This window comes from Anomalospiza imberbis, chromosome 6 (genome assembly GCF_031753505.1).
Source record: "Anomalospiza imberbis isolate Cuckoo-Finch-1a 21T00152 chromosome 6, ASM3175350v1, whole genome shotgun sequence".
Taxonomy (NCBI): Eukaryota; Metazoa; Chordata; class Aves; order Passeriformes; family Viduidae; genus Anomalospiza; species Anomalospiza imberbis.
In genome coordinates, this window is record NC_089686.1 from 56,458,105 (window position 1) to 56,472,035 (window position 13,931).

The 13,931-nt window shown below is 51.5% G+C and overlaps 1 protein-coding gene and 2 long non-coding RNA genes across 3 annotated transcripts; 1 reads left to right on the forward strand and 2 right to left on the reverse strand.

Annotated features, from left to right (window-relative positions):
- Nucleotides 1-1,122: 1,122 nt before the first annotated feature.
- Nucleotides 1,123-5,915, reverse strand: LOC137476342 (uncharacterized). Its single transcript, XR_011000325.1, has 3 exons — nt 5,434-5,915; nt 1,778-4,675; nt 1,123-1,322 (listed from the first exon to the last, which is right to left on the reverse strand). It is a non-coding gene; the product is annotated as an uncharacterized lncRNA (long non-coding RNA).
- A 1,066-nt stretch (nt 5,916-6,981) lies between these two features.
- LOC137476341 (uncharacterized) lies at nt 6,982-10,968 on the reverse strand. Its single transcript, XR_011000324.1, has 3 exons — nt 9,654-10,968; nt 8,016-8,229; nt 6,982-7,156 (listed from the first exon to the last, which is right to left on the reverse strand). It is a non-coding gene; the product is annotated as an uncharacterized lncRNA (long non-coding RNA).
- A 1,386-nt stretch (nt 10,969-12,354) lies between these two features.
- TBX10 (T-box transcription factor 10) lies at nt 12,355-13,918 on the forward strand. Its single transcript, XM_068194963.1, has 4 exons — nt 12,355-12,845; nt 12,912-13,083; nt 13,175-13,330; nt 13,399-13,918. Exons 1-4 carry the CDS (start codon nt 12,355-12,357, stop codon nt 13,468-13,470), a joined length of 891 nt encoding a protein of 296 aa, XP_068051064.1. The 3' UTR covers nt 13,471-13,918.
- Nucleotides 13,919-13,931: the final 13 nt, after the last annotated feature.

The window sequence follows — 13,931 nt, forward strand, 5'->3', positions numbered from 1 at the left end:
CCGCTGCCAGCAAGGGCATTCCTATGCAAATCAGCAAATTTTCTGTTAATGCTGCTTTATACACCACCCTCTGGAATAGCTCTAGGGCAGAACTGGCTGGCACCTGACATGACAGCACAAAACTCTTCCCTTAATCCTGATTTTCTGCCCTTTCTAGCATTTCCCTAACAGCTGTAAAATAGCCCAAGGAACAGCTGGGAATGTCGGCACGTTGGCTTTGCAGAGGAGCTCAGACAGCAATTCCCGTGCCCGCCTCCTGGAGCTCCCACACACCCACCAGGTATGTCCCAGCCACCCCAGTCCCTTCCCTTCCAGCCTGGGGACATCCTCCAGCAGCAGCATTACAGCCAAGGGAATTTCCCTCACAGAAATTCAATCCCAAGCAATGCCCTCGGAGATGCTGTAAAGTAAAAGGTTGGAGTTGGATGAAGTTTGGTTTGGATGAAGTCTGGAGTTTTTCAGGGAGCCAGCTGGAACTGCAGAACTGCTGGGAAGCTTTCACAGGTGGGTCACAGTGCAGGTGCCCTGAAGGCAGGGATGTGCATCCCTTTCCTCAGGGAAAAGAACTCCCAGAGGCCACTCCCGAGGCTCTGGAACGAGCTCAGCTTCTGCAGGGAGAGATGTCCTCCCCTGGGCACAGGGGCTGCCTCAGCACGGCCGGGAGCGCGTCCGGCCACCGCCTTCTGCTGCTTCCAAACATCACCTGGAGCCCGAGCTCAGGGGGTGGAACCACTGAATTCCAGGGAACTCTGTCAGCTGCCCCCAGGGACATGGGTGGGGCTGGGGGATGAATAAATAGCAAAGGGTTATAAATAGGAAATGCTGTGGAATATCAACCTGTCCTTGTCCTGATCCCACTGAGCTTTCCTGGAACCTCTGCTGGTTCCTGGCACAGCTGGAGTTAAATAGGCAGCTCTGTGTGGGAATATCCATGCTGCATGAGGCACTGTGAGATTATTCCAGCAGGAATTCGGGGCTATAGCTCTAACTCATCTAAACAGCAAAATTGAATCTCAAATCTGGGCACCACACACGGAACAACCTTTGTGCTGCCCTGTCAGCCAAAGCCCTGGGCTAGGAAATTTCAGCAGCCAAAATGTATGGAATTATCTAAATCCCAGCAACCAGCATTTTGCCTTCTATATATTACCTATTTTCAAAACAGAAAACCACACAGGTTTTGTCTGTCTCATCAACTAAATGTTAACTCTGTCCCCTACAAATTATATCAGATATCTTCTCCAAAATACTTCTACAGATTATTTCAAGTTTTATCCCCAAGGTCTTCCCTACGTGTCTACTACTAGTTGTCTCATTTTTACCTCAAAATACTAATTCTCCATCCTGGAGAAAGTATCAAATTTCTACACCCAAAATTTTCATTACCTGTCCACAAGTGATTACCTCAGTTTACCTCATGATCATTCTCTTCCCTGGGGAATATTTCACATTCCCTCAACAAATATTCCCTGTCTGTCCCCTTCTGATTTCTCCACTTTTTACAAGAAAGCATTCTTTCTCTACCTGGGAGATTACCACAAGATTTACCCTAAAATTTTTCCCTACCGATCCACTCCCTATTTCCTCATTTCCATCTCAGTATTTTCCTTCTTTACCCTATGGATGCTTTCAGTTTCCCCCCTCCCCCGCCAGTAATTTCCCTACCTGTCTGTAACTGATCACCTCAGTTTACCCCATGAAGTTCATCCTCTGTGCTACAGATCATCTCAGATTTTGCCCCTGAAGTTTTCCATACCTCTCCTTTGCTAATTTTAACCTCAAAATATTCATTTTCTACCATGGAGATTCCCTCAAATTTTACTCCCCAAATTTACCCATCTGTCCACAGCAATTTTACCTCAGAATGTTCCTGCTCTTTCCGAAAGATAATATCACATTTTACCCCCTCAGTTTTACCTACCTGCCCAATACTGATTACCTCATTTTCACCTCAAAATATTCATTCTTTCACTTCCAGATTAACTCAAATTTTATTACCAAATTGCCTATTTTGTCCCTTGTATACTAACGAGGTTTTAAAACCAAAACCACACAAGTTATGTCTGTCTTATCCCCAAATTCTGTCCCCTACACATCACATGAATTTTTCTCTAAAACATACAGCCTTCTTACATATTACCTCAGGGTTTGCCCCCCAGATTCTCCCTAGCTGGTCCACTCCTGGTCACCTCATTTCTACCTCAATGTGTTCATTCTCTGCCCTACAAATCTTCCCAAGTTTTATCCCCAGAACTTCTTTGCCTACCCCCAGTGACTGCCTCAGTTCATGGCAGTGTTTACTCTCTCCCTAGAGATTCACTCCAGTTTTACTCCCAAAATTTTCCATACCTGTCCCAAATTTATTAACTCATTTTTACCTTAAAATATTTATTCTCAACCTTTAGATTATTTTGTTATTCCTCTATGTGTACACTACTGATTCCCTCATTTTCCCTTCACTATATTTTCTACCATGTAGCTTCTCTCATGATTTACCCCCCCCCAATTTTTTCTGTCTACTATACTGATGACCTCATTTTTACCTCAAAATGTTAATTCCCTGCCCTACAGATTATTCCATATTATTTTTGCCCCTCAAAATTTCCCCATCTGCCCACAACTGATTCCCTCATGTTACCTCAGCATGTTCATGCTCTCCTCTAGAGATTAGCTCAGATTTAGCCCCCAGATTTTCCCTACATGCTCAGTACTCATCACCTCATTTTCCCCTCAAAGTGTTCATTCTCTACTCTTGAGATTTTGTCAAGTTTTGCCTCCAAAATTTTCCCACTTTCCTAAAAATGAGTACCTCATTTTTACTGCAATATATTCATTCTGTCCCTTACAGATTACATCGTGTTTTACTCCCAAAATTTTTCCTTGTGGTACAATATTGATTAGCTCTTTTCTACTCCACAAATCTGCATTCTCTCCCCTAAACATCACCCCAGCTTTTCCCTCAAAAGTGCCACCTTGCTCCCTTTGACATCCCCTCACATTTTCCTGCACAAGCAGTTCTTGTGTCCCCTCTCAACTGCCCCAGGTTTTCAGCTACAAATGTCACCTCTGTCCCCTCTGAGTTATCCCAGGTTTTCCCAGCTAGGAGCTGCAAGGAATTCAGGCAGGGCAAATGACAGCAGGGAACAGCTGTAAATTCAAAGGCAGAAAGAGAACATCTACCAGCAAGGGGGTTCCAGAAAACATTTCTGTAACTAATAATTAACAATTATTAATTCCCCAGTGAGAAGAACATGAACTCACAACCATTAAGGCCTGGCAGTTCCCTGCAGTGAGAGCTCAGCACACATCCAGAGGCAATTCCAGTACCTGAAAGGAAGAAAGGAAGAAGAAAAAGGTGATTTCTTCTCTTTCAAAGATATTTCAAGTTCTCAGACCCAAACCAACCTTTACCCTTGATTTTGGCTGGGTGAATCCTGAGCAGTGGGCACAGGTCCTGTCATTCCTGCTGATGGGAGTGATGCTTTCTGGGGAAATCAGCTGATTTCCAAAGTTCACTGCCTGCCCCATGCCTGATCTGCACAGGAGAAAACCTCTTCCATGAAGGGATTTTGCTCCATCAAATCCCATCTGCCCAGGCTGCTCCGTGTGGATGTTGCCAGGCTGGGGCAGCACAGGCAGATGCAGCTCTCAGCTCTCTCTGCTCCAAACACAGCTCTGGGCTCCTTTGCAAACTCCTCTGCTGCGAGGTTTTCTCCAGGAGAACTCAAGGAATGGCTCATGGCAGGGTGGAGATTAAGTTATCACAGAGGGAAGTAAAGGATAAATATTCCTGTAAGAGCCTTTGGGATCTGCCGGGCTGAATTGGGAAGGGGACATTCATTCCCTGCAGTGCAAATGCACAACCACCTCCAACAAAAGCAAACACTGTCAGGCGGGGTCTGAAAGCACCACCTGGACAAACCTCATTGTCATTCTTCCTTTCAGGGACCTTGGCAATCAAACTCTGAAGCTGACAAGCCCAAAAGCTCTGGAGTCTGTCTGCTCTGGAACAAAAGGATACTCCCAGAGGTGAGGCACATTCCCAGCAAAGGCTCCCAACGCGGCACAGAGGCACCGCTGGAGCTCGTGTTGGGGCTGGGAAGGGCTGCCAGGAGGACACAGCCCCCAGCTGGGGTGGCAGTGGCAGTGACAGCAGCACATTCCCACAGTCTGATGGCACAACAGAGGGACGAGGGCCAGCAATGGCCACGGGAGCTGCAGGTTTCATTCTGCCCCCTGCGCTGCCACATCCCGGCAGGAAATCTCCAGGGGGGACAGAAACTCCCTGGGTGCACAAAGTGCAGCAGCTGTGACCCTGATCCTGCTGAAACTCAGCGTGTGGGGCCAACCCCCCGAGGTAAACACTGCCCTGCCCTGCCTCAGCCTCGGCCACTGCCCCAGTTCTCAGCTCCCACTGCTCCGGGGCTGCCACCACATTCCTGACGGAGCCAAAGGCCCCTTGGGACAGGGCTCTCTGTGTCCCAGGCCTTGGGGACTGCAGGGACCAGGGCAAGGACAGCCTGAAACCAGGGCAGGTCCCTCTGGGGACAACTGGGGACTCACCCCACACCACGGGCAGGACCAGGGGCTCTCCAGTGCAGGCCGGAGCACGTTGGGTTTGGCTGCTCAAACACCAAAGCTTTGGGCAGAGATGGGATAAGTGGTTTTTCCTGTCCTGAAAGAGAGGAGAAAATGGAAACTAAGTCCACTGTTCTGTTCTGATTGCTCACTACAGGGCTCTATCCATAAAAAATGAAAGGTGACACCAAATAAATATGCCCCTTGTCAAAATTTTTTCCCTACCATTTTCACACATAAAAGAGATGCCCATTTTTTCTTATTGCATTCTTTGCCTAATTTTAACAGACCCATTTTCATTCCAGGTCCCACTTGTGAGTTTCTGAATCCTTTGCCATTGGACTTTGGACAAAGGAAGAGAAGGATCTGTTCCACATGGGCACCATCCAACGGGGAACAACCCCAGTGCCAACCCCAGCCTGGGCTGAGCACGCTGCCTCACTCCCCCCTTCTGGATCCTGGCTCCACTCCAGCCTGAGTTTTCCCCATTTTCCATGCCCAGAGACAGGAAATTGTCCTGGTCAGGGTGCAAGACCTTAAACTGCACATTGATCTGGGGGGCTGTGACAGGGATTCCAGCAGGGAATTCCTGGTGTTACAAATAAAAACCATTCCAGGGAGCAGCACTGACAAGGTTGGGAGCTGCTGCTTCACCACACGGTGTCAGCAACAGAGAGAAAGCACAAAATGTTATCCAAAACCAGGTATAAAATGATTCCTCCTGCTTGTAGTGGGACCAGGGCTGATTCTGCCCTGGAGTGACAAAGAACTTCTCCCTCAGACCCCCAGAGATCCCTCAAAAAGCCAAAGTGCAGCAGGGAAGGGAAGGAGGAAGGAAAGGCACCTCTGCCTCACCTGCTGGGAACAGCACAGGTCCTGCTGCTCCTGGGGACTGGGAATGTGTCCAGAGCCAAAAGCTCCTTCCCAGGCTGGAGGGGCTTTCCTAAAGCACCACCTGTGGGAAGCAAAGGGCTATGGAAGACATGGAGTGGGAATGTACAACCATAATAGTATTGGGAAATAGCAACAGCAGCAACAATAATTACAAGGGAGCAGGGAGGATGCTGAGCTTTAAACGAGGTTTGAGTGAGGCAGCTTCTCCTGGGCTCTCTGAAGCACAGCTCCAGGTCTGGGATTCCAGGAGCAGGGCAAACTCCCACTGTCCAATCCCTGGATTTGCCTCCTGCCAGCACTGGGCACCTCAGGCATGCTTGGCTCAAGTGCTCCAGTGCTGCTGCCTCGAGGGATTGGGAAAATGGGCATTAAACCCCTTCCCACAGGGCTGGCTCCGAGCTCTGGCTGGGGAAAGCATTGGGCACCTCTGGTATTTCAATGGAATCAGTTTCCATCATTCTGAAGATACCCTGAATAACCCAGGGCACATAAATAAACCTTTCTCCATAAAGACAGCCCCAGGGAATACACAATCGTTCCTATGCCTGGTCAAACAAACCAGCAGCCAGTTTTTGGGGAGAGACTCCAGACTGTTGTCTCCCTCCCTGGCTGTAGAACACTTGCAGAGGCTTTGGAGTTCATACAAGCTTGTCAGGATTTGGATATTTCATTTAAATTCCATTCATATACTAAGGAATTTTAAGTGTCCTAATGGCACCTCTAATTTTAAGCTCTGTACCACAGATGAATTTGGATGTTCTTTAGTTAGGAAAACCTCTGCTTCTCTAGGCATCTTCATTTGGCAGATAAAATTAATGTGGACGAAAGTTCAGAAAGCAGCTTCCAAGTCAAGTTCCCTGCTAGGAAATGACTCCAGCTCTAGGAAGCTACTGTGACACAGATCCATCAGAGGAGCCTCTGGAAAAGAAACGCACACTCCGCGGCAGCCAGAACAATCCCATTTCTGATTTTACCTCCAGGTGCTCTGCCAGAGCTCCCACCAGCCGCTCCCATTCCCAGACAGGCCCGGGCAGCACTACGGAACGCACTGACACTGTCCATGAGGCCGAGGGGCCAGACGCGTTCTTTGCTGCAGAATCGGAAAGCAGGGGTTTTTAGATGCGCTTTGCGGTCCCTTCTGAAGCAAACTCGGCTCCAGAAACATCTCCCCGCCAGCCCAGAGCTCGCCCCTCCCTCCCCTCGGCCCCCTCAGGGCAGCGCGGCCGGGCAGTGCCGGGCGCTCCTACAGGGCGGCAGCACAAGGGGCAAGGAGCCCGCCCCGACACGACCGGGCTGCGCCGAGCCCCGCGTGGCGCCGCTGGAAACCGGGATTTTCGGGTAATTAAAGAGGGAAATACCGCACCAGGATAGAGCATCGAGAAAGTGCAAGGCTTCTTCCTAGTGCTCCTCCAGCCAGGCGTACATGCAAGTCCACGATTTTCCCAGTTCCTGCTGGAAAAATGAAAATTTTCCTCGTCTTCTGAGTGCTCCCAGTCCCGGCTGAGCACCTGCTCCCCATGTCCCAGGAACAGCTTTCCTATGTGAAAGCACTAGGAATAAGAGCTGGGCTTTGTCTCACCTCACTGTGCTCCAGATGTGATTCTTCATTGACAGATAAAAAGATAAATTCAGGCCCCGTCTTGCTGCTCACCAGGGAGAGATCAACAGTTCCTAAAATCCCACTCTGCGACAGATAGAATAAATAAACATTGATTTTTCTCCTGGATAACATTAATCATGGCTTGACAGAATTACACCAGAGAGTAAACCAAGAGTAGGCACCGCAGGCTCCTGACAAATGGATCCAAACCTACAAATCATCATTATTGGATAAACCTTGGCTGAAGGGCTGAGTTTCAGCCCCAGCCCCTGACATCCCATTTCAGATGTCCCAGAAGCGATGTGTCTGGTCTCCTGGTGCTGTAATGAGGATTTAGAGCTGCTTTTCATCACCCACGAGGAGATGCCGGAGGCGAGGTGGCGCCGGGACACCAGGACGGTGCTGGAGATGTCACAGATAATGAAAATCGAGCGCTTTGGGGGCTGAGTCCTCCCCGGGGGCAGCCTCCACCTGCCTGCATCTGGAAATCTGCCCCTGTCAGAGAACTGACTTCAATGCTTTGATGAATCCAAGTTCAGCCTCGCTTTTTCCTACTCCACAAACCTTTGCTTGCTGTGAAGGCTCAGAGACAGAATGGAAACGAATTCAGTTAAAAAGCAGGGATTAGATTTCATCCCTACTGAGAGGGATGAGGCTGCTGCTTGGTCTGTGCTCTGTGTGCAATATTCATCCCTGTCCTCCTGGGGCAAGGATCTCCATCGTGGCACCTGCTGTCCTACTCAAATTCCATAAGATCCTTGTGCAGGGCAGTAGAGGACCTTCCAACAGGCTGTACTAGGATTCACCAGGATCAGCCTGTCCAGCCTGGCCTTGGACACTTCCAGGGATCCAGGGGCAGCCACAGCTTCTCTGGGCAACCTGTGCCAGGGCCTCAGCACCCTCCTAGGGAAGGATTCCTTCCCTATACCCAATACAAACATACCTGGAGGAAGATTTTGGCTCCTCTTTCCTCCCAGGTGCAGCTGGAGCAGGTTTTCATATGCTGTGATCTCTCAGGTAGAATTAGATGGATCAACTTGCCCAAGGTAGCCCAGAAGAGGATGTGCCATGTCCCAGTGAGACCTACACACGGTCACACAGAATCCTGGAATGGTTTGGGAATTGGTTACTTTGGAAGCAGCTCCTTAAGTGGGGACCTGCACTGATAAATAAACACAGTTAATATAAATTAACTGTGTTAAATTAATTCAGTCCGTTTCTGAAAGTTACATGGAAACTTGAGGATTGATTTCCTACTTCTATGTACATATATAACATATTTGTAACTTTTATAGTATTTTATATATTAACAAACATATAAAAATAATTTCAATATAATTATATATTTTAATATATAAAGAAAATGTTTATATATAATTCCTTAATATATATAAAGCATTTTTTTCTTAGAAATACACAATTGTATATCTACAAATTTATCTCTTGGAATATGTAATTGATCTACTGGCATCACAGGGAATTAAAAAGAATTTATGTAGGAAATCAAGATTCAGGAGTTGGGAGACAGGCCAGGATTCGGAGAAGTGTTCCAACTGCAAACTGGGATAAAGGGAAAACTCTTCAGGAACTCTTCTGCTGCAAATTATATTTCAACTTCCTGGTGATGATTATAGTCTGAATTGAAGCCCTTGAGGCTCAAATTGGCTCTTCAGCCTGTGCCCAGAGTGTGCCTGCTCTGAATAAATCCTGCATTCCCATGTGACCGTGTCACCCCGCCACCCTTCACCACCAGGCAGCAAGTGGAGAAATCCATGCCATGTTTCCATTAAAAAATGTTTAAAATAGATCAGATGAGTCAAAGCCCCCAGACACATTGTTGTCTCCACCAGGGGAACCTGTGGTGACTCATTCAAAGCCTACAAGGAGAGAGGATGAGTCCTGGGCTGAGATGACTCAAGTCCTAAAACCTGGAAGCAGGAATAATCAGAAAACTGCAGCTGGGGTGGAAAATCACCCAGCCTTGCCTGGGTGGGAAGAGACACACTAGAGAGGAGACGGTGCGGGAGGTTTGGAGGCATCGAAGGAGCCGGGCGCGTCTGAACACAGCACACAGAATTATGGAATCCTGGAATGGGTTGGGTCGGAAGGGATCCTAAAGCTGACCTTGTTCCACCCCTGCCATGGGCAGGGACACCTTCCACTCTCCCAGGCGGCTCCAGGCCCTGTCCAAGCTGGCCTTGGACACCTGTGCTGGGGCCAGAGAAGTTGCAGATGCCCTGTCCCTGGAAGGGATGACATTTTGCAGGGGGGGGGAGGGAGATGTTCTTATTTAGGGACAAATAAATACAATAATAAATACAGTCACATCCATAACATAACAATAAAGCCTTAATTTTCCACATTAATTAGTGCTGCATTAAATTGACAACAGACACCGTTTAAGTGATTTCCAATAAATTTGGGTCAATTAAAATGAGACCAGCATTCATCCACATGCAGCTTCAAGGGAAAAAAAACACCTCCCTCCTAATGCAATTCATGACCATTCCCATCCACCAACAAATTGTCCCAAAACCACAAAGTTCCACCCTTTAATTAATGGCAGCTTGAGTCAAGATACTCACAGGTCCTTGAGCTGGAGTCCTCAAACCCCATCGGTCTCGCCAGAACCAGGAAGTTTTTCCTGTTCCATCCTCTAACGTGGCTGGAAGATTTTAACTTTTACACCTTCCCCACATGAGCAGTTGCCAAAGGGTCTCTGAAGCACCTGAAAACAGAATGAGCCTTCCCCAGAGGCCTTGGGATCCATCCCGGGGTTTCTGTCTTGGGTTTGAGGGCTGGGATCCCCAGGGCACATTGGAATGGATGCCCGCAGAGATGGAGCGATGCTGCTCACGAGCACAGTGGTGTCAGCAGGAGTGAAACAAAATCAAACGGGTTTGTTGGAGACTTGAGTTTGAAAGATTTCTAAAATTCTTCTCTATTTCTGTATTACCTTTTAATTATACAAAATTATATTTGAATAATGTATCTTTTATTCATTATTTACGGGAGGGGGAAAGAAACATTAAGTATTGGACATATTGAAGGAAATTTTTGCTTTATCTTAGCAATTATCAATTTTCTTTTGTACTATGCATTCCCTAGAGCACATGGAACCTGGAATTGTTTGGATCGGAAGGGACATTAAAGACCATCCAGTTCCATCCCCTGCCATGGGCATGGACACCTTTTACTAGACCAGTGCTCCAAGCTCTGGCCGATGCAGCCTTGGATGCTTCCAGGGTATAACTTTACCTGCTAAAATTCTCTTTTCTTAATTAGGCTTTTAAAAATCAAAGAAAAAAATTTAAAATTAATAAATAAAATAAATAAAGAGCCAACTGCTGCTCAAGAGCTGCCCACTCTTACCTAACAGAGACGTGTATTTCTGGTTGAGAAATGAGTATTGTCACTTCCTGCCTTCTCACTTCCCTCTTGTCCCCGCCGTGCCGGCTGTTCAGTGTTCCCTGCGAAACAGGGTCAATTCCTCTTCTCCCCTCACTGCCCCCCCCAAGCCCCTTTCACTTCCCCATTCCAGCTGAGTCAGAGGCTCATTGCAGGGAGTCATCTGACTGTGTGCTAACGCTCTTCTCCTGCTCCATCTTGGTGGCCTCCACAGCTCTGTCCAGCCTGTCCTGCTGTCTGGGGCAGTTATTCCCCGTGAGAAGGATTCACTGTTTCCCTTTTTTTGAAGTTTTTTCTGGCTCCTGTTTGCCCATTTGGCACCAAAAAAGTTCATTTTGAAAAGCCCATTTTGTATCATGTGCTTCAAGAGGGATTCAGGAGACCCACCTGCAGTCATCTACACCAGCCAGAGAATCCTGGCCTGGCTCGGATTGGAAAGGACCTTAAAGCTCATCCAGTTCCACCCAGGAGGTCCAGGAGCTGCGCATGAGCCCTGGCAGGTCTGATCCTGCCCAGGGCTGAGCCCCCTCCATCCTCCTGCCCGCTGTCAGCTCTGCCTCTCTCGCACCTCCTCATCTGGCGCTCGATTCCGGCCCCACAGCCAAGCCTGGCTGACAGCGGGAGATGGATGGGGCTGAGCCGGCTCCGCAGGGCACGGACACGTGTGGGGGATGCGGGGGGAACCTGGGGAGGCGGTTCCTCCCTGCTTCACATCACTCCTGGCCCTGGTCCCAAATGCTGGAGCTGCCCGGGCTGCTCCCTTGGCTGCCCCACGGTACCCGAGGACACGTGGTCCCCTCTGTGTTACGATGTTCAAGTGCCAAACACAAGGCAGGACAGAAGGCTGAGTCCCAGCTGGGAGAAAATGTCCAGCTCTGTGCAGAGCAGGGAGGGAGTTCAGGCCAGTGCTGCCATCATTGGGACACCAACAGGTAGAGAAAGCCACCAGTAACCCCACAAGGACATCCCCTGGTCCTCCAGACCCTCTCCCAGAGACTCAGCATCCCTCATCCCTCTAGAATACACTCCATGGTGTGCTATGAGACAGCATCCATGGCCCCAGAGCAGTTTGGAGGGGAGTAGGGGGGCTCTGGAATAACCCCTCTGCTTTTCCCAGTGAACGCCCCATCCCGGTGTCCGTCACCTCCCACAAAGAACCCTCAGCCCCGCGGCGCCTGCTCGTCCCCATCCATCTCCCGCTGTCACTGCTGAGAGGCACAGGGGGTCCCAGGCTCCAGGGCAGAGACTGGACCCACCTTTGGGGGGGGTTATGGGGAGGAGGAAGCTCGTTCCTCCCTCCAGAGCCACAGAGGCTCTGCTGGAGCACTGGATCTTTGCCAATGCCTCAACACCTCACCGTGATTTGCAATATCAGGTGGTGATGGCCGTGTACCGAGAGGGGCTTTGCCTGGGGGAGCCCCCACCTCCCCCCGCTTAGATCTGTGATATGAAGGGACAAGAAGACCCCAAAAAAATGTCCCTGCCCAGCCCGCGGCATCCCAAGCCCTGTTTGGGGACTGGCGGTGGTCCCAGCGGTGCCACCGCTCCCCTCCCGTCCATCATCACCGCGTCAAGGTGCAAAGGCAGGCCGGGCAAGGGGGCCGTGCTTCAGCCCCCAAGGACCATCTCAGCTCCAGCCCCCGCCTCTCCATCCCCGAGCTGGGGCATAAAACCCCCGGCAAGCTGCAGGAACATTGCAGAGCCAGCGCTGCACTGAGAGGGGCTTTGGCAGGGTCCCACTGCCACCATGCCGGGGAACGGACCCACGGACACCTCCTGCCCTCCCACCACACCCATGGCAGGTAAAACCGACCCATGACAACACCCCCTGCACCCAGTGGTGGGGTCCTGCGGCATTTTGGGGTGTGGCAGGGATGGGGATAAAACCCCACTGTGGTGGGGGACAGGACACCTCGATCTGCCGCCATCTCCATGGAGGAGAGTGTGATGGGGTGGCCCTGCACGGGGTCTGCTCCCCGCAACCAACACCCCTTCAATCCTCTGCAGCCTTCCTGGGGGGCCCAGGTGAGGGGTCTCCATGCACCCCCTGCCTCGGGTGGGCTGGCGAGGGGCCGGGGGCCAGCGGCAAGAACCGGCACGTGTGCCACGCCGCGGCACGGCTGGAGATGGGCAGCCTCTGGGAAGAGTTCAACCGCCTGGGCACTGAGATGATCGTCACCAAGGCAGGCAGGTGGGAAACGGAGTGGCCTGGGGGGCTGCAAAGGTTGGGGAGCACCCCCTTCCCACCCTCCTCTCTGCGCAGGAGGATGTTCCCCACCTTTCAGGTGAAGCTTTCGGGGTTGGATCCATTGGCTGACTACGTCCTGCTCATGGATTTCATCCCGCTGGACGACAAGAGATACAGGTGAGGATGGGACAATGGGGGCGGGGGACTAGATCTGGGGGTGCTAAGCCCCTCCCTGCCCTGCAGATACGCCTTCCACAGCTCATCCTGGCTGGCGGCGGGCCGGGCCGAGCCGGCGGCTCCTGGCCGCGTCCACTTCCACCCCGACTCCCCAGCCAAGGGTGCCCAGTGGATGCGGCAGATCGTGTCCTTCGACAAGCTCAAGCTGACCAACAACCTCCTGGATGACAACGGCCACGTGAGGACCCCGCTGCGGGCTGGGTGATGGGGCAGACACAATGCATCCCTGCCTGGTGGGTGTCCTGCCACCTTCTCTTTCCCACCCCTAGATCATCCTCAACTCCATGCACCGCTACCAGCCCCGCTTCCACGTCGTCTTCGTGGATCCGCGGCGCGACAGCGAGCGCTTTGCTCACCAGAACTTCAAGTCCTTCAGCTTCCCCGAGACCCAGTTCATGGCAGTGACAGCCTACCAGAATCACCGGGTGAGCACCAGCCAGACGGAAATTGGGGCACCCTCCCAGGAGCTCCCTGACCCCGCTCCCCTCTGCAGATCACCCAGCTGAAGATCGCCAGCAACCCCTTTGCCAAGGGATTTCGGGACGGCGACCCCGAGCCATGGTAAGGCACGCCTGGACGTTGTCCCCACACCACGGCCAGGATGTCGAGCCACCTCCCTGAGCCCCCACCCCTCTTGCAGGTGCGGGGTGCCGGCAGGGTCCCTGCTGGGTGCGATGCCCCGCGCCCGGGCCACTCCGCTGTCCCCCCGCCCCGAGAAGCAGGAGAAAGGTAGGGGGGCTGCAGGGGGGGCCGAGCCTCTGCTGCTGCCTCTCCCCCCCGCAGGGGCTCCACGCAGCCATGCGACTCTGGCTGCTGCCCCCCAACAGCCAGCAGCACCCCCCAGTTTCCCTGAGCTCCCTGCACCCACCTTCCAGCCCCTCACCTGCCCCCCTGGTGTCTGTGTGGGAGCCAAACCCCGCACCCTGCCCTACCCTCTGCCTGCCTTCCCCCAGCTCGGCACCTACGGCCCCACCGCAGCCCCCACCTTTGGCTACAGCCAGCAGTGATGGGGGGCACCCCCAAGCA